Consider the following 21,667-nt stretch of genomic DNA (forward strand, 5'->3'; position numbering starts at 1 on the left):
TTTGTTACCTGGTACCTGACCAGGTGTCACACTTAGAGCTACACAAATTTGCAGGTATTCTAAGTACACGAGGCACTACTAATAACCTATGGTTTCATCCATCAGAGAGTAAGTTATGTCTTATCCTTTTGGGATCCAGGTCTATAAGCAGCTAGAGCGATTTTAATAAAATTTGGTATGGAGTTAGTTGATACCCTGGAGAATAGGTTTTAATCTTCTTTTTTTAATCTACTTTATTCATGTACTTACTAGAAATAATTTATTAGCAAAATAACGTTTCCCGGGTCAGCTAGTCTATTATAAAATTCTCGTGTCGCGATGTTAGTTGCCAAACTCCTCCGAACGGCTGGACCGATTGTAATAATTTTGTGTGCTTACCTATTCTGTTGATCTGAGAATCGGCCATGAATCATAATAATATTATATTATTTTTAATCTCGAACTATCGTTGTAATCAAACGGCTACAGTCCTGAATAATTCCACATAATTTTCAATTTCAAGTATACTATAACTATAGAAGATTTTCTAAGATCGCGTCGTCATGATCTTACAAACGTGTCCATGACGACGTTTGAAATAAATAAGGAATTGAAAAACAATCCCCGATTTAAAACTTGTAAGTAGCGCAAACCCAAAATTTTCAGCACTAAGGCTGATGATGATGAACTATAGCTAATACAACCTACCATCTAATGGATGCCTAACATTAAATTGACATGATCCGACCAAATAACGTTGGTCCGTCAACTGCCTCGGAATCAATTTCCTCGAAGGTACATACAAAATTTCATTAAAAGCGGTTGAGCCGTTTCGGAGGAGTTTGGCGACTATCGCGACACGAGAATATTATAATAGACTAGGGGCGTCCCGTGGCGGAGTTTTTTGCACACAAATGTACAGATGCGGGCTTAATACTTTTAGGCATTTTCTTCCAGCCAATCTTTGGGTGATGTTGAGACAAGATGAGGTAGATGCAAAGTACAATTTTATCAACAGTAATAAATGCATACTATAATAACATTACATATTATACGGATAAATAACTAATATATATTTATATACATCATAAATATCATAATAATATGTATACTAATAATAATTAATAATTAAAAGCAACTTCACAAGCAACAGCACTGTTCTAATCTGCCTGAGACTTAAGCAATAATTCATGAACTCTGCGGTAGAATACTTTTTTGATTTAGTCAATATCACTTCCCCTGGCAGTGCATTCCAGAGGAGGATAACTTGGATATGAAAGGAGGAATGGACGAGTGATGTTTTATGGGGTGGACAAAGAAGTAGCATGTTATTTGTGGACCGGAGATATTGATATTATGTTCTTCAATATTGTAGAACATACTTTTGTTCTATCATCAATACTCTTAGTTACCGCAGTGCATGCGACGAAAGACCTTATAGGACAATTTTTTAAACCTTGGATTAGGTACGTTAGTTAAGTTTTGATGTTATACATGCTATGTTGCTATGTTACTCCGGGTGAACGTAGCTTTGCAATAGTTATACAGGGTGTCACAAAACTAAGTGATAATACTTTAGGGTGTGTATGAGTCCCGTGTATGTAGTTCACTGTAAAAGTAGCAGTGCTGAAAGAGCAATTTTTTTTTCACTTTTGTATGAGGAAACTCGTGACAAATCCCAAAAAAATTTTTGCTCTTTCAGCGCTACTACTTTCACAGTGCACTCCTTATGAGGAACACACACACACCCTAAAATATTATTATTTATCACTATGTTTTGTGACACTCTGTATAATTTGCAATTCGTACGGTAGTTTTCGAGTTTATTCATTACAAACATACAGACAAAAATACAAATCTTATTTTTGTGAGTAAGTATGTTTGTTAGTGTAGACAGTGCGGCGTCTCTAATATTTTATTAGAGACGCGGCACAGAGTTTTCATTCAGCCTTCGGATGGCAATAACAATCGAAATTGTTCCTCGCGCCTCCTTTGAAGACATTATTGATGGTGGAAAGGATTTCACTATTCTATGTCTTATATTATAAATGCGAAAGTGAGTCTAACTGTTACCTACCTCTTCACGCCTGAACCACTGAACCAAGTTTTATGAAACTTAGAATAAAGATCAAAGTATCCTTACTCTAAGTTTCATAAAACTTGGTTCCGGGGCAGCAAAAAGGGTTTGTACTTTTATCCCGGAAAATGTACGGTTCCCGCGTGATAAACAGATTTAAATGGGAAAGTATGTCGAATGTCGATCGTAAAAAGTTGGAGATTATCATACCAAGTGACTTTACGATGAATCCATAATTATATCTAATAATCTGTGTCTTTATAAAAGGTTATTTTTTAGGGTTCCGTACCCAAAGGGTAAAAACGAGACCCTTATTACTAAGACTTAGTTGTCTGTCCGTCTCTGTCCGTCTGTCCGTCCGTCTGTCCGTCCGTCGGTCTGTCTGTCTCCAGGCTGTAACTCAAGAACCGCTATAGCTAGACTTCTGAAATTTTCACAGATTGTGTTACATATCTGTTGCCGCTATAACAACAAATACTGAAAATAAAATGAAGTTAATATTTAAGGCGGGCTCCCATACAAGAAACGAGATTTTTTTGGCCTTTTTTGCTCGTAATCAATAATGGTAACAGCTAGGTAACACTTGGAATTTTCACAAAATCCCTAATTTTTTTGTACTTTAGTAATTAATAATAAAATTAAAATAAAGTAAATATTTAAGGGGGGCTTTCATACAAAAAATACAATTTTTTGTCTACTTTCGCTCTATACCGGTGCGGAACCCTATATGCGCGAGTTCGACTCACACTTGGCCGATTATTTTTGTTTTTAAGTTAACACTTAACAAAATACAATGCGAGCATATTTTTTGTCATCGCTCCTAGACTAGAAAGTCAATTTGGACCGCTGGTGCCATCTTATTTCATTTTGACATTATCAAAATATGATCAAAATATAAAATTGTACGGTATTTTCATTTTTGGACGGATAGCTGGCGACCAAATCGGTCATGTAGATTAGCTGCATTAAAACTCCGTTAGTTACTTCCCTGAACAACCTTTTCTGAAAAAATCAGAAATTTGAATTTCAAAAAAAAAGGAGGGGAAAAATGGAAAAAATTTAGGTTCAGTGACTTTAATTTTTTTCCAAACAGTTGCTCTGTACTTCCTGTGCACTCAAAAAAAATTTTAAATCGATCGGGTGGGTTGCCAGCGTTAATCAAAAGTAGGAAAATTATTATTATTTTCATGTGGGTTCAGCTGTGTTGGCTTTTTTTCTGACGCGAGATAAGTTAATATGTAATCCAAAAAAAATATGTTGCGACACAAAAATATCGGTGGGAAGGTACCGAAAACAATCGTTGAAATCGGCGAATTTTCGTATATCAAGAATTGTTTGTCTTTGTTTGTGAATATTAACTTATAGGTATATTAACTTTATGGTTTGACGTGAGATTAGATTTTCAAAATAACTTTTGTCACTTCCTTATTGAATGTTAGAGAATAGTAAATAATAAATAGTTTTTATTATTCGTAGATAATAGACGAGAACTACTAACAACTTGGTTTAACTGTATTCTGTATCCATCCTCATAAAAGCAATCAAACAAATTCATGTTGATGATGTTCAATTTATTTACCTGAATATATTAAATGGCTAAATTGTTGACACTAAGTAAATAACGATAAATAGCTAATAGTCGAGTAAATTAATAGTGCTAAATGTCAATAAAGTGACAAAGTTAGCTATTTTGCTATAATATTTGGACATAAAATTAAATATTTAATAATGCGTTGGTCCATGGTGGACCGTTGGGAATTGGGACCACGACGAATGTGTAAAAGGGCTATTCGTTATAGCCCATGATCTGCGTAGTTGGCACAATATGCTATATAGAAATCTTCGCAAGCGTAGTGGCAAATGGCAATCATGGTTTTCCATCATTGCCTGACATCATTGCATCATTGCTAGGTATCGGCCGCAGTGTCATCTGTACTGTCTTTTCAGAACCTTCACATACGTTTCCTATGCCTTAAATCAATATAAAAAGTAGATAAAAACCTAATCTCAGGTACATACATAACAAATTTCATTAAATTCGGTTGAGCCGTTTTGGAGTAGTTCGCGCACAAACATTGTGACACGAGAATTTTATATATAAAATCAAGATTTGTTAACTAAAATCTGTTCGTTAGCTAACATCTAAAATCGTGATAATAGTTGTGTAACTTTTCCTTGTGTCAAATCAAAGGACAAGTTTCGAACTTATTCGCCGAATTTAGCTACAGCAACTTGGCTCCTTTCACTGTAAAATATCGAACACTCTCGGCTCTTTAAGCTACGCTCTCACTATCCATTTTATCTCGTTAAACAATTTTCTCAGAAAGCAAAGCTTCACGCACAAGCTTCATAAATACGACCCCTGTCAAAGAATAAAAAATGTTTACTGATCGCCCGTGTGTAACTTAAAAATACATTTATACATATTTACAACGATTAACTATTAAACATTTTATTTTTCAGTTACAATAACAATTACTTTAGTTTTTTGTGCGCTGACAATTTTTAACACATTTATTAATATCGACAATCGTCTCAGGCGGAGCGTAATCGAATTTTTCCAGAAAAAAGGACAATTTGTTGGTAGCGTTTCGGCGGGTGAAATATCATAGATGTATAATAGGTAGGTTGGCTCATGGGTGAGGGGAGGAGTCATGGGTGAGATCGGTCTGCGATTGGCCGGAGTCGCGGTGGGGGTACGCCGGCGAAGAATCGACTGCTCCCTTCTTCACTGTATTTTTGACGGGCGCGCGGTTCGCTAGTGAGTGCTCGTAGCCGAGTTGGACACAATGCTCGAGTTTTATACAAACATTAACCCAGGATTGATGCCGGAGATGCAGCCGCCGCTGTCCTGCGCCGGAAGAACAGGTTAGAATCGTGTAGATGGGCTAGCGAATTCTGTCCGATCATTTCAAGTTTTGTCCTCAATTGTGTACCATCGAAGAAATTGATTCATAGGCAGTTCATCGGTCTACGACATTTGGTCGGTATACGTCAGTTAAATGTTAGTTTTAATCTGTCGGCTGGGTTTGATATAACGCAACCAAAATAAGTAGGTCCGCCATCTGCCTATGAATAAACTTCTCTGATAGTGCATTCAGTCTGTTTGCTACTTTGCTCTTTTGTTCGTAGGTAACGATCCTTTTTATCAGTGATTCCTGTGTCTATTTTATTTTTTATTCCGTATATTCGGTATGTCCCAAAATCTGTATATTCGTCCATTTGTCATTTTCTTCAAACACAACAGTCATATTTTAGAAATTAATCCCATCCCAAATGTTACATAATATTATAAGTACCTAATATCCATTCAAAGAATTCTATTTAAACTGAGGTTAAATAGAAGTCTTTGTATCCACAGTATATTATAAGTTTATGGTATCCATATTGTTAACTTTGTTATTTACTCGTATGTAACGGTAATCGGATATTATGTCAAATGTCTTGAAATTTCAATTTGTTAGGTACTTTAAGTCAGGATAATATGAACAGTTTTATCTTTTTTGTGTAGTCAGCTATTATCTAATATATCTATATATATTACTTAATACGTGAGAGAAAAACTTTGTAACTTTTTATACGAAAAATGGGGAAACGTAGGTGCATGAAATTTTGCACAGTTATAGTTTATATTATGGTGAAGGAGTGCATCGAGCTAATATTATATTAAAACGATGCTTTTATCATATATATTTTTAACAAATAAAACGTTACACACACTACGACACTACTACTAGGAAAAATGACAGATTTTTGAGTGACAAGCCTATACATACGAATTATACTCTTTTATTTATGGTTGAAGTCTGTTGACAACAAGTTAACAAATTGAAAATTGATTATTGTTTTTTTTATTTAATTTTAGATACTATTACACAATGCTTAAACGGCCAGTCTGAGAGCAGCTGAGTCCCAGAGACAAGAATTGAAAAAACTATGATGAAGTCAATATTTTTTATAAAATATAGGTAGTAGTCCTAATAAGGTCGAATTTCGACCACTGGGCGATCTCTAGTATAATTTAAATGTAGTTACAATTTAATGTAATTTAAGTAAGGTATATCTATAATTAGGTATAGGCATTGTCATCAATGCTGGTAGATAAAATTCTCGTCGTTCAAGTACTCTACGTTTGCGTTACTAGCATTAAAGCTCTCTAGAAGTATTTATCATTCGCCCTTGTAAGTTGTATTACATTTTATATTTTGTGTTTGAGGCAATAACTGTGAAATATTTCTTTCAATTTATTTACATGATACTCTTTCAATCAATTTTCTTTGAAAACATGGAGTCCATTGAGTACATATCTTACTTAATAGAGTAGATATGATGATTTCTTCAATAATTTTGTGTGAGATTCGGTTCGAGCCCGCACATTATGTCGTAAACTAGAACTATCATATTGGCTATTCTTAGACTTAAATATAAATAATATCATCTTTAGACTAGTTATTAAATAAAACTCTGTTCAACTATTCAAAGACGACAAACGTGGATACACTTATTTCCCTGATATTAGTAAATAGTATATATACTTTATGGATACTGATTTTAATCAAATAAATACATAATATATTATTTCATATTCGCTTTAGTACCTGCTCTATACGTACCCATTAATGTTATTAAATTATTATTAATTTTTCAAGCGTCTTTTAATTAAATTTCTAGGTAGCAATTGATTAAAACTGGATATGATACTCGTACGAAATCATTACCTAAGTAAGTACTTACCAATTTTGCTACGATTAATAATATTTTACTCTTTCGAATAATTTTCCACTTTCAAATGTTTGTTAAATACAAAATGAACCTTGAAAAACCGGTGAGGAATTTAAAATAGTTTTATTTAATCATTAACTAAATATTTACTTAATGATTAAATGTTTTTTGTGCATTTATTTTTATCGGGTATTTAAAGTTTTCGAAATAGGGAAAAATCAGTACTTCAAAAAAATCAAAATCAAATTCAAAATCAAATCAAATCAATCAAGTTTGTTAAGATCTTAGTTTTGGTCGTGTAGAGTGACAATCCTACCTTATAACTTTCCCACGCCAGCTCGCCAATCATATTCTCTAGTTCTATTGGGCTTGAATTGGCTTAGAATTTCTCCGTCTATATTAATACCTTTGGATTTCCAGTCCATAGATCAAAAAACTGACTCTAGCACGACTGAGAAAATTTTTGGAGAGCGCGGGTCGCCATGTCTTACTCCTCTTTTTATCGGGAACTCTATCCCTTCTCGTTCTAGTCCAAGTTTGGCATATCACTTAGAATAGACGCTCTTGATTATATCTATATACGTTCCATATTGCTTCAAAATGTAGAGAATCGAAGGCCTTCGTTTAGTCGATAATTTTTCCATTATCTGTGTTATGACTTGTAAATAATATAAATAATAAACAGGAACCAATGAACCATACATTTTCTCGCAAAAAAACGTAGCTTACATCCTTTCTCGTGGTCTACTCTATATCTGCGCGAAATTACATAAAACTCGGTCCTGTATTTGGATAGGTTAGCACGTTAAAACAAACAAAAGTTCAGCTTTATAATATACCTATAGAAGCATAGGTGACAGATACACAGCCAACTATTTGAGCTAGGCAAACAGTTGACTGCGCGTAGGGCGTTTCCGACGAGTCTGCAGTTTTACAAAAAGTTCAATGACACTGACTTTTCTGCCTATATTGCCTATATTTTGTTTGTCGTTTCAGTTGAACTGTCCATCGTACAGAACTACGAATTAGTATGGACTGATATGTTCAATCGGGAAATTTGTTTTGTAGGCAGATTTCAATAGGTATTGAAGTAAAAATCGGCCAAGTGCGAGGTGGACTCGCGCACGAAGGGTTCCGTACCATTATAGAGCAAAATTTGTTAAAAATATGTTTTTTGTATGGGAGCCTCCTTAATTATTTGTTTTATTAAAATTTCATTATAAATTATTAAATTATAAATAAAACTGTGTATTTTGGGAACATTTCAAGTGCCTACCTATGGCCATTATTGATATCGAGCAAAAAACAGCAAAAAAATTACGTTTGTTGTATGGGTGCCTCCTTTAATATTTAATTTATTTTGTTTTTAGTATTTGTTTTAGTGCGGCAACTGATATAATACACAATCTGTGAAAATTTCAGAAACCTAGCTGTAGCGGTTCTTGAGATAGACAGACGGACAGACAGACATCAAAGTCTTAGTAATAGGGTCCCGTTTTAACCCTTTGGGTACGGAACCCTAAAAATGATTAATTTAAAAGACAGAACGTTCGATTTGCAAAAAATTACCTTACGATCTAGAATTAAAACTATTGAAATCAAAACAAATACTCAAATTAACTAACATCTAACAACTCACTGCTATACGCAGACTGGAACATTAATTCTAAATTTTGACATAAGCCTCATACATTATCCGTCAAACTCTTTGTTAAATTGAAGGTTAATCGTAATTAAATGTCTCGTACGGCGGTCAGACACTTTAAATTAATACATAATTTCATCCAAAGACTAACTTTATTCAATGACAGAAAATATAGCCCAATATAGATTCAAAATCTTCATTACATTAAAGTAATCAATATCATTAATCTCTTAGTGAAGTTGTGAAATAGAAAAACTCTTATGCAACGTTTCCGTAATAATTGTAAAAGCTACTGCTAGGTTCGATTTTCAAACGTGTGAATTCGCTTGGTAGGGAAATTTCTCCGTGAAGGTATGCATTGAATAGGCTTTTGTTCAAATGTAGACTATAGCAGGCTAACTCGTATTTAGCCTGCTATAGCCTACATGCCTGCTTATATTTATCCCTATATATCCTTCATATATCTCCTTCCGCCATAGACAGGCTACATTTCAGTGTAGGATTCGACTTTACAAAAGATATGCAGCTTCGTAAGTCTATTGTTTAAGTGCTGGGAGAACATACCTCAATGTGAGAGATCCTTCTCATCTCTATCAGGTTTGGCAAATATCATGTTTGAATATAAATTGAAATTAAGCATCTTAATATAATTTAATCATCCTAAACGGATTTTTTTTTGGCAGAAATAGCTTTATTTAAGTTCTGCATAGAAGCAATGTTTTTCTTTTCAATTGTCCTGGTGAGATAGTAGGTATTATTAAAGATAAATTAAACCTATTTGACGAAAAAAGTATACAGTCATTTTGGGTAATTTTGATTATGTATTTACCCAAAATGAGCGTAAATAAATTCTTTGAAATCGGAAAATTAATTGGATAATTTTTAAAACAAAAAAAGGAAATTATTCCTTTTTTTTGTTTTAAAAATTATCTATTTAATTTTCCGATTTCAAAGAATTTATTACATACTAGCTGTTGCCCGCGACTACGTCCGCGTGGACTTCAGTTTATAGCGCGCGATGTCAACAAAATTGGTGTCAAAAGCTTTTATAAAAAACCCTGGTACCACTTAAATCAATACAGCTGTGCAGTGTGCACACAATAAGTATTTCATTTTTTTATAAAGCGCTGAAAGACCAACATTTTTTTTCACTTTTGTATGGGTAAACTCGTGGAACTCGTACATACCCTAAAGTACTATCATTTATTTTTGTTACACACTGTATAGTATATTTTCTGTAATCTTAATCATTCTGATCTTATGAGGCATGCGTATTGATTTTGTTCTGCAAAAGGCTTTCGGGCGCCCTCGGCGAAGTTCCAATCAATACTTTAGGAGCGCGTAGAACAAGCCTCGGCGCAAGGGGCTATAGGCATCCGCGACTGTCGCCAGTCGCCGCGACTGAAATTATGACCACATTAATCGTTTTTTTTGTGGTCATAATTTCTTTAAGTTTTAGTGTAATGAACGCTTTAGATATAATAATAATCGCGGTACATCGTGACTTTTCTAAAATGTATGTATGAACTTGTCATAAAATCTCTTGGGCTATACCAATTGTATCTGGCTGTTTTTGGTATCGTTAAAAAGTTTTAATTTTACTTGAAAATTGAAACTTTTTTGGAAATGTCTTCTTACAATTAGAAATTCAAATTAGGTTTTGAGATTTTCATTTGTTTTTCTTATTGTTAAAATGAGTGATTCTAATGAAGAAATTCGATACATTTTAAAATTTTATTACAAAAAAGGTAAAAATGCAACACAAGTTGCGAAAAAAATGTGTGATGTTTATGGACCTAATGCAATATCTGTGAGAATAGCGCAAATTTGGTTTTAATGCCTAGTTTAAGAGGATACACCAGGGGCTAGAGAAATGAAAAAAAGCACGTGTAATATCTATAGCTGTCTCCCTTACCTCAAGCCTATACCGCAGAACGCGATAGAGACAACTGCAGAAAATCCAGAAAATCAACGATTCGTTGTCCCCTGATTCCTTCTCCAAAACTTAACCGATTTAAATACTTTTTTCATTAAAGATTAAAAAAAGGCTTGATCTGTGTTCCTATGTTTTGCTTTTTTTTGTATAATCTAGCCAAATCTGTTTTCTTGACGTTTGAACACGGCGGAAAATCTGGCCATTTTTTTGGGTTTTTGAACGTTCATATCTTATTTAATAATTAAATTATGAAAAAAAAGAAAACATAGGGACATCGTATTAGTGGCCGTAGATATTCAGGAAAAAAATATAACTCTACTAGCATTATCCAGGGAGGAAACAGGGGACAACGTTTGTATGGAAAAAAGGGCGGTGTGGACTCCTCTTAAGCGTTTTCAATCCGGAAATTTTGATGTTAAAAATGCACGTTGCTCTGGTCGCCCTGCTTCGAACAAAACTGATGCCAGTTTTGAAAAAGTGGAGCAAGATCGGCATATTAGTAGTTGCAATGTAGCTGAAGAACTGGGGATTGACCACAAAATGGTTTTGGTACATTTGAAAAAAGCTGGGTACACAAAAAAGCTCATGAGCTCACTGAAAGAAATTTAATGAACCGTGTACTCATTTGTGATTCTTTATTACGAAGTACTTAATGAAACCGAACCATTTTTGAAGAAGCTGATAACTGGTAATGGAAAGTGGATCATGTACGACAACTGACAAGAACGTGCGAAAAAGATCGTGGTCAAAGGCCGGTCAGGTTTCACAGACTGTGGCGAAACCCGGGTTAACTCGCAACAAGGTAATGATGTGTGTGTGATGGGATTGGAAGGGCATTATTCATTATGAGCTGTTACCGCTAGGCAGGACCATCGTTTCTGAACTGAACTGCGAACAACTGATAAGATTAAAGCAAGAAGTTGAGAGAAAGCGACCGGAATTAATCAACAGAAGGGGTGTGGTTTTTCACCATGATTACGGGAGTTTGGCTGGGAGCTGTTAATGCATCCGCCGTATAGTCCTGACCTTGCACCTTCACATTTCCACTTGTTTCGGTCGCTGAAGAATTACTTAGCCAGTTGTCGCAGTTTTTTCATCAGAAGCCCCAACATTTTTATAGCAATGGGATCATGTCCCTACCAACAAGATGGAAAAAAGTTATCGAATAAAATAATACCTATATACTTAATTTAGTCAATTGTAAATAGCCTTTATAAAAAAAAAAAAAACTTTTGAATTTTTATATTTAAAAATGCGAAGAAACTTTTGCCCCAGCCTAATACATAATTTATTCAAACCATTTTTCGCGCAGGTACCCGTCGTAAGCGTATAAAAATTAAGAATTTATTTTTCAAACAAATCGTACAGGAACAATAATTTTCATTTCTATAAATAAGCTTTCTTTTTATTTTTGCTATAAAGTATCTGTTTGTAGTTTATAGGAAATAAGTTAATAAACTCAACAAATACTGAATACAAGTGTATTAAAAATGTTATGTTTATTGTAAAAAATTATATCTTTAAATAAAAAAAAAATTGGCAAACACAAGCAGTCGCTACTATCTTTTTAGTAATATTCTTATTTTTACCAACAGCTGCAGTAGGTATCTGATAATACTTATTTTTTAATAGTATGCCGTTGCGTAACAATATTAGGTTTCATAATGCAGTATCCATTGGATAGAACGCTGTATCAGCACATGTACGTGTAAATAAGCACTAAGTGTCAAATAAAAACCTAATAACAATTTGAGCATTATTGTGGTGATTCGTAAAATTTTCATCTGGAAACGCACAAATGCATTGGGAAATTGCGGTAGAGTTGTGGCATCCAGTGAAAATCTATTGCGTTAAATTCTAGATTTTCCCACGCAATATTAATTTTACAGACACCCAAACACTAATCAAACTGCAAATATACGACTATAGACGAAAATAGTTTTTTTTTTTAATGAACGTGTAAACGGGTCACCTGATGGAAAACAACTTCTGTCGCCCATGGACACTACAACATCAGAAGAGCTGCTGAAAAAAATCTAATAAAAGTAAATTCTAGTGTTGCGGTGCTTGTTGCCAGACTCATCCGGAACGGTTACACCGATTTTCTTGAAATTTTGTGTACTTATCCAGTAGGTAAGAGAATCGGTCAACATGTATTTTAACCGACTTTAAAAAAGGAGGAGGTTTCTCATACCCCAATTACGTTGCATCGAACAAAATACAATCCTGAATCGCGCCTACCGAAGATTCTGAGATTAGAGTGTCATATTATAAAACGTAAATGACAACTCCTCTCATGGTCTAAATGACTTCTTTTGTGGCTCGCAGAATATTCTCAAACCTTATGCTCAAACCATATTTGGCCAAACAACGTTTGACGGATGAAAAATCTTCTCTTGAGGCACTCAGAATATTCTCACATACATTTATAACAAAACAATGTTTGCCTGGTCAAAGATCTTCTTTTGAGGCTCTGAAGCTTCAAACTATAATATTATATGTCCAAACAACGTTTGCCGCACCAAAAATTTCTGTAAAACTTTGTTACTATAAACTCGTTATTCAATATCAACACACGAACTTGCATGCTTTGGCGGTAGGTATTTAATAACTTTGTGAACGCAACTCTTCGCATGAAATATTTGCTAAAGAACAGAATTTAATTATTGCACAAAAAACCCTTTTAAATTAAACGTGGCGGAAAAAGTTATGCTTTGAAAAGATTTGAAGATTTTTTAAACGGGCATTGGCATAACATACTAACTACATCTCCTGGGTTGCCAGGGTTCTTTGACAGATATTATATTCGATGCTACGCCTGTGAATTGATGTTAATCAGAAAAACTATCACACCTATTGATTTGTGCTTTAACATTAATGTGTTATCATCAGTCAGTCAAGGTGTGACGACGCGAGCCTTCACAAAGATCAGCTTTTAGGTAGTAAATAAAATATCCTTTTTTTTAAATGTCTTCACTTAGATTGTATTATTTTATGGCTATTTGGTTTCAACCAGTAACTTCCGATGAAACTATAAAAATGGTGTTTCATGAAATTTCAACAAAGGTATAAAACGACCAAGGATTTAAGCATTAAAAAAGTCTAAAGATCGGGTTGAAATTCTATATAAAATGGTGCAAACATAAAATGAGGTTATTCGACTTGCGAGGCGTGGGTTGGCGTAGGTGTTGATACGCCTGCGTAGCTGCTACGTATGTGCTACGTTTATGCTACGTACAAGCTACGTATATGCTACATGTATGCTATGACATACTACGGCAATAAGAAGTATAGGAACTACACAATAACTATAATTATGGTTGCTAAGAATTTGTATTGTTGTTCTTAATAATTCTTGTTGTTCTATAATAAGTCTTGTTCTTAATCATCTAAGAAGTATGGAAACTCCATAATATGATCGCTTTTAACCTTTTGCGTATCACCCACAAACATTTTTTGAGTTATCAGGAACTCGGTCTTGTTTTAAAATCTAAATGATATTGTAAAGTACGTGACTGCATTCATGACTCGATAAGTAATTTTTTGTGGAATGATACACGAATGCTTAACAGCGTCCATATTGTTTTATGCTAAGGAATACCACAATAGACATAACGACCAGTAGTTCGACTGCAAAGAAACGGACAGGTTTCAATATCTGTCAAATTCGTCGGGTTTCACTAGGATTATGAACGGAATGTGCCTCGCGCTGGCTGATATAATTTATTTTTAAATATTTAAAATAAAGATTTCAAAATTGGATTCTGACAATTTTAATCGCATGTGCCAAAACACAAACAACAATACGACCAAAGAGGAAGACGTCCAGCGAACATGTCATAGTTTTAAATTCGTAGGTAACAAGTTAACAACCCTAGCGACGATTGTCGTCATAATACGTCAAATTTAAAAATTTCAACATCAGTTCTAAGTCGGCATACTCTATCATTCTGTCTACTCTGAGAATACTATGACTCTAAAGAGTACAGAAACCGATCCGGTATGAAACATAAATATTAGCTTATTCAGTAACACACGGACGACGAAGGTATTTATTTTTATGATTTGTATAACACAAACATCTATATATAAACTTACTTGTTTTATATAAACATATTAATATTAAACTAGTAAAAAAATTCGTGGTATAGAAATCAACGAATATAGTGATATACGATGAAAATAAATGAAAAATGCCTTTAAAATGGCCGAAACTATTGCATATATGGTTGTTTGCACTGTGCAGTCCGAAATCAGTAAGTCAAATACGCAGAAATATACCATAAAATCGGAAAAACCGGAAAATATTTCAATTAAAATGTACACAAACAGCGGACAGAACTATTTTATTTATTCTGGTAGGGCTTTTAACTAATTTATAATATGTTTTATGAATTTCTCAGACTGTTAGCATATTATGGTCTAGACATGTCTATTTCAAACGAAATACATTTAAACGCATACGATTAAAGTTTAACTTCGTACTGAACTACGTGTAATTAAAATCGCCTCTGTGTAAAACGCAACGGATGCAAAAACTTACGTCGTTTTTAATCAACTCAAAAATAAACAAAACGTTTGCTTATAAGTTTAAGGGCCTGTTTCACCACTTCCTGATAAGTGAGGGATAAGCTATCCACCACTTAATTTGACAGATAGAGTATGGAGAATCTCTCAAATAAGTTGTGGTCCATAGCCTATCCGGCACTTCATCAGTGCCTTCACTATCAGGAAGTGGTGAAATGGGCCCAAAAAATTATGGATTTAAATTATCTTCAAAATGATTTTAAGGTCTATTATACGGGGAGGCCGATAGCTTATTAGTTAAAAATACGATAGGTTGGATAGACTCATGCCGACTGGGACCCTATCCAAGACGTTTTCTTTATAGCTTCTTTCGCCGATCAAAATGTATGGAATAGGCACGAGTCAAATGTCGACTTCATTTTATCGAAAGACCTAAACCTAAAGTTGCTGGAAAAACCCTCATTTTGGCGGCAAGAGATGTAACATGTGCCAATCGATAGTACATCAAAATATCAATAGGAAATACTCTTTGGTAAAATGTCGTAACTGATAAGGTTTCGGAATAAATAAGAGTAAATTTTTTTTAAAAATTAGCTCGTTAAGAGGATACACCAGGGGCGAGAGAAATTGAAAATAGGTATTTGAAAATGTATTGCTGTCTCACCAATCTCAAGTCTCCCACCGCAGAGCGCGATAGAGACAACACGACAAAAGTTCTAATAAAAGAACAGAAAATCTTCGATTCGTTGCCCGCTGTTTCCTTCTCCAAAACTTAACCGATTTAATTACTTTTTCATTAATAATTAAAGCAAGGCTTGAGCTGTGTTCCTATGTTTTATTTTTTTTAACCCCCGACAAAAAAGAGGGGTGTTATAAGTTTGACGTGTCTGTCTGTCGGTCTGTCTGTCTGTCTGTCTGTGGCATCGTAGCATCCAAACGAGTGGACTGAATTTGATCTAGTTTTTTTTGTATATTTTAGCCAGTTTCGTTTTCTGGGTGTTTGAACACAGAGGAAAATCTGGCATTTTTTTTGGGTTTTTGGACGTTCTTATCTTTTTTAATAATAAAATTATGGAAAAAAACGAAAACATGCTAATAGTGGCCATTGATATTCAGGAAAAAAATCATAAGTCTACCGGGCCTACCGGCATTATCCAGGGAGGAAACACGGGACAACGTTTGTATGTAGAAACGGCGGTGTGGACTCCTCTCTTAGATTCTTATCATTATTGTGTCCTTTAGTTTAAACCTATCAAAATCATTAAAGTATGTTTAATATTGTTTAATGCATTTAAGCTCAACATCAATTATTGATGAGAAATTTTGACTAAAGAATGATTATGATAAAGAGAAAATTTATGATAATAACTAAGTCTTAAAAATATTGTATAAATTGTTATTCATAATTATTATAATTCCTGTAAACTTAAAATTTCTCTGCAAGTGTAAAAAAATACCTAATATATATACTTTATCGGTGAGTTTATCCCTTAAAACTTTAGTAGACATCGTAAACACTTTAAATTTATTCGTGTTATACATTGGCGTACGGATCAATTTCGATTTGGTTTGCGAAGGAGCGCAGAGGGGTTCTAAAATATGTTTCACGAATTACGCATGCTCTGTTGAATCGAAACGTGCGATGGTCTTTCATAGAGGATGTATATTGAATATCAAATGTAAAAGAAACCAAGAATTACTGTGCATTTTTCTTAATGCTCTATCAGCGAAATAGATATATTGGCTGACATACGTATGTCAGCCAATATATCTATTTCGCTATATATCTAAATCGGGTACTTAATTGAAAACTTGACAAAATAACGAAGGTCTGCCTTTAGCCTATAAATAAATTTCCTGATAGCACTCCATATAGAAAAGACTTAAAATTGTATGATAACATATTGTTTAAGACCCCAAAGTACTTGATAAATCTAAATGTCTTAACATTAATTATTATATTAAAGATATAGTACGCTTGTTGTGTTTGGAATCATGAGTAAGAAAAAACTATGTACTTTAGCAAAAGTAAAAAAAATCGAATAGGTACTCTTTTTATCAGGTACCTACATAGAAACATAATATATTTAATTTACCATAGACATTTACTTGCATATTATTATATATATAAGGTGTAATAAAACTAAGTGAAGTGAGTAGAAGTAGGGTGTGTATCCTTATACAGCTGTAACAAAAATAAGTGGTAATACTTTAGGGTGTGTACGTGTTCCTAATAGAGAGCTCACTGTAAAAGTAGCAGCGCTGAAAGACCAAATTTTTTTTTCACTTTTGTATGGGGAAACTCGTGACGCTCGGGTCCTTGCCCATACAAAAGTGAAAAAAAATTTTTCTTGTCTTTCAGAGCTGCTACTTTCACAGTGAGTTCTCTATAAGGAATACGTACACATCCTAAAGTATTATCACTCATTTTTGTTACACACTGTATAGAGTTCAATGTAAAAGTAGCAGCGCTGAATGAGCAAAATTTTTTTGTAATTTATATGGGCAACCGCGCATCATAAATTTTTTCATGCAATGATGAAAAAAAGTAACTCTATCATCGCTGATACTTTCACAGCGAACTCTATGTAACCGGTAAACACCGTAAAGTATTATCACTTAGTTTTGTTACACCCTGTATATGCTACGCCACAAAAACAGGGTGAAAGCGAGATCACACATCGATTGCACGTCTTGCCGACATTTTGTTCGTGACCCAAGCGACCTCCCTCCAGAGGGCGTTCCCTCTAAGGAGCCGGGCCCGCCATTGCGAGATATATTGCCTCTTTGATAGCGCCTCCTGGCCTTAATTAAAAAGACTTTATCAAAATTCACGGGGATTTTATTTGAACGTGATTATTTTTTTTTGTTGAAATTTAGGATATTTTTTGTGGATGATTTATTTTCGATAGGTTTTGTGAGTTTTAAATTCTAAAGATACACCAGTATTGTGTTATAAATGTTTAGATAAGTAAAATTTTACTAAAACTCTATATTTAAGTAGACAATATTTAGTATGTGAGTTGTGACTAAAATGTTAAACACTTGTTTTGTTAATACACTTCGTAGGTTATAACTTATAATATTCTTAAAAGAGGAAGAAAGTTTCACCCCTTTGTGAACATTTAAACACCTTGAACAGGAAAATAATACAAAAGAGACAAGTTTTAGCATAAACGGAAGAGTAACGTATTTGCTGACGCCTCTTTCTCTGAAACAAGCGTAAAACACTTAGAATTCGAGAGTTACAGAATTTTACGAGTAAAGTGTAGACAAAACGACAATGTAAAGTGTTGTTCTTTCTAAACTTTCTTGTTAATAGATATAAGCAAGATTCGCTTTATTAAATGACTTACATTTTAAATGTTGAGAAAACTTTACTCATACAACATAGCTTGGGTTTAGGTACTAATATACGGGAAGGGCGATTCAATACAGTCGGAATGATCGCAGGTGGACCTGGCCGAAATTGTGCAGACACATGGTAATCCACTAAATGGAGCCTTAATATAAAATAAGGCGTTTTGCCCGTTTCGAAGCTACAAATAACAATAATTAAAACAAGTACACATTACATAATATACCTACAGATTAGAGAAAATCAGAACAGAAGAAAAGAAAAATGAAAAATATTGTCTTGAATCTTTTTGTCGGGGGATTAAACCAAAAAAAGATGGGATTATTTTATGTTTAGCTAGAATTAAGAATGCCGATCTTATAACAATTATTTATCATTAAAAGTACTTATGCAGAGCATTATAGCATTATTGGCGCTACTATTGTTCGGTATAGTCTATAGTATGTTACATAGTATTTAATCAAAGCCAACAAGATGATGATGTAAATAGCTACGTGTGCCTTTGATAGTTTCATGACAATATTAAATGCTTTGAGCCTTGGACATAGGATATTGCACTAATTAATAATGTGTCTATATCATCATCAGGGATTACTTGTAAAATAAAACTTTAATAATAATATTTAATTATTTTGCAATAATAATAACACTTGGAAGGCGAAAGTTTTGTGTTATTTTGTTGCTTCGTCGGGCAAAAACGAATGAATGGATTTTCATAATTTAGGTGTGATAATTAAAATTTTTCTTTTCGCCAGATATTATGCTGCCGTAGTTAACTAGTAGGTTTTAAATAACTTGTCATGTTTGTTACTGTATATTTTGGTATTTATGATTCAATTGAAATGCAATTGCGACAGCGCTTAATGCGACGCCATTTTTGTATAAAACTTCCACATGCTACTAATTCTAGAATCTTCTTTCGCAGAGCTCAGCGCAAGCATCAAGAGGGAGAAGATAGTGGAGATATGCGAGGGCTGCGGACAGAAGATACAGGACCGGTACCTCATGAGGGTGGGGGAACTCTCCTGGCACGAGCACTGCCTCAGCTGCTGCGTCTGTGGCTGCCCCCTCGCTCACACCTGCTACACAAGAAACGCCAAATTATACTGCAAGCCTGATTATGATAGGTAATTATTTACACGTCAGCCTGTCATTTACATTATAATTTGGGAAGAGCTGAGTTGTCTTCACAAATTGTAATTAGTGTAATTGATTTTAGGATAAGTTCTGCCGAGCGAAGTGCTTGCGAAACGCTAGCGAACGTGCGACCAGCTGTGCATAATGTAATGTGTGCGTTATTGTTCCTCTTTGTCCCAGGTTATTTGGAGTCAAATGCACGAGATGCGGCGACCGGCTGCTGCCTCAAGAGATGGTCATGCGAGCCCAGCAGTACGTCTTTCACATCCAGTGCTTCGTCTGCGTCATGTGCTGCCAGCCGCTGCAGAAAGGCGAGCAGTACGTCATCAGAGCCGGGCAAATATTCTGCAGGCAAGATTTCGAGAAGGAGATGTATCTTATGCAGCACGCGGACGACGACATGATTATTGATGATTCTGAAAGACCCAGGGATGGGCGACGCGGACCGAAGCGTCCCCGGACCATCTTGACTTCGGCTCAAAGAAGACAATTCAAAGCTTCCTTCGAAGTCAGTCCGAAACCATGCCGTAAAGTCAGGGAAGCCCTCGCTAAGGATACGGGTTTAAGCGTCAGAGTAGTGCAAGTTTGGTTTCAAAACCAACGGGCTAAGATGAAAAAGATTCAGCGGAAGGCGAAGCAGGAGGGAGATAAAAATGGTGATAAGGATAAAGACAAGGACGAGAAGAGTATCAAGCAGGAGTCTCCGTCTAGTGAACATGGGAATTACCTGGGGCTGGATGCCTCGTATTCAGCTTCGAGTCAACCACTTAACCCGAATTTACCTTACTCTCCTGATGGTACGTAATATTTGATTAAAAAACTAAAACGTTTTTAGCATCGGCGAAACATGGCGGTAGCGGTCATTGACTCCCTGTCAAAAACTTGTCATTTTCTATACAAAGCCATGATTGACAACATCTGACACTCCATTGTCAATCGCGATTTATATAGAAAACTAACTGTCACGGCAAACCCTTTTTTGCCATAAAAATATTTTCCCTGTTTTCTGCTTTTGTCGTGAAGTTTTTTCTGATTTTTTTTCTATAAACCTCACGGAGCCCGAGACCTTTCCATCGAATGCAAAACCGTGGAAATCGGTTCGTGTGTTCTTGAGTTATAGCGTCAGGAAGGAAAACCCGACTTATTTTTATATATTAAGATGACAAGTTTTTGACACGGAGTCAATGATCGCTTTCGCCATGTTTCGCCGAGTACAGTTATAATAATTATTATAGTTATTTAACAAAGGCTCCAGTCTTTATCTTTAAAAAAATATTACGTCCTCTATTTCACAAAACGAGACACGTGAGTAAACATAATATTCAACCGAGGATTGTCTTTAGACTATAGCGCACTATCAGAACATAATCTTACAACTATATCTTTAATTTTCAGATTACCCAGCGCATTCCGGCGATAGCTTCTGCAGCTCAGACATTTCTCTCGACGGCAGCAACTTCGACCAGCTCGACGAAGGAACTTCCGACACCATGAGCCTTCAGAACCTGGAGGTGCCACATCATCCCCACCAGCATACACCCCACGGTTCCCACGAACCGCTAAACCTGGGAACCGGGGCTGTAGTCAACCCCATAGACAAACTCTACCTCATGCAGAATTCCTACTTCAGTACGGACCACTGATTCAACGTTAGTCGCACTGCCCACAAAGACAGCATGCGACAGTTTTACCCTAAGGACTTATCAGTGAAGCCCACTTCTACTAAGACCAGTCAATCTCATCTACAGTCGGTGTCAGAAGTTAATACGAGGATGTTGCTGTACGGAGAATATTCCACTCTGTAGATAAACGGGTGTTAGGGTGCGTTCAGAATGCCTCGCTCGGTTTCGGTGTTGGTGACCCTTAGATAATTATTTATTGTATCTTGCGACAGGTATGCAACCGGCGTTTGACAGCAAATACATAGCAAAGTATGTTGCTCTGTCGCAAGATGCGCGCTTTGCCAGTTTTCTCGAAACCAGGCTACGCGTGACTTTAAAGAGGCGTCACAAGGGCACTCTCTGTTCCTTTACTCAAATACCTCAATCACGTCACGCTTTGAACGCACCAAATAGTATTTATGGCAAATGTAATTACTTATATTAAAAGTTAGATTCTCTCCTTTCGATATTCAGTAAATATTATGCGAATAGTAACTGAAAACTTTTTTAAAATTTTACGGTATTTGCTCCAAGTTTGGAGTAAATTACAAAATTTTTGACATTTGCACTGATACTGTTTGCAATGAATGATCCAGCGACGGAGCGATCCAGCACACTTGACGTA

The 21,667-nt window shown here is 35.1% G+C and overlaps 1 protein-coding gene across 1 annotated transcript; it reads left to right on the top strand.

Moving 5' to 3' along the window:
* The first annotated feature begins 4,845 nt into the window (after nt 1–4,845).
* On the top strand, nt 4,846–21,258 carry LOC121738781 (LIM homeobox transcription factor 1-beta). The gene is made up of 4 exons (XM_042131022.1): nt 4,846–4,924; nt 19,170–19,371; nt 19,562–20,178; nt 20,777–21,258. The coding sequence occupies exons 1-4, from the start codon at nt 4,846–4,848 to the stop codon at nt 21,022–21,024; spliced, it is 1,146 nt and encodes a 381-aa protein (XP_041986956.1). The 3' UTR covers nt 21,025–21,258.
* The last annotated feature ends 409 nt before the right edge of the window (nt 21,259–21,667 follow it).

This window comes from Aricia agestis, chromosome Z (genome assembly GCF_905147365.1).
Source record: "Aricia agestis chromosome Z, ilAriAges1.1, whole genome shotgun sequence".
Classification (NCBI taxonomy): domain Eukaryota; kingdom Metazoa; phylum Arthropoda; class Insecta; order Lepidoptera; family Lycaenidae; genus Aricia; species Aricia agestis.

Coding starts and splice junctions, on each gene's coding strand:
- LOC121738781 (XM_042131022.1), top strand. CDS start 4,846: ATGCTCGAGTTTTATACAAACATTAACCCAGGATTGATGCCGGAGATG. Junction 4,925..19,169: donor GTCCTGCGCCGGAAGAACAG/GTTAGAATCGTG, acceptor CTTCTTTCGCAG/AGCTCAGCGCAAGCATCAAG. Junction 19,372..19,561: donor TGCAAGCCTGATTATGATAG/GTAATTATTTAC, acceptor TCTTTGTCCCAG/GTTATTTGGAGTCAAATGCA.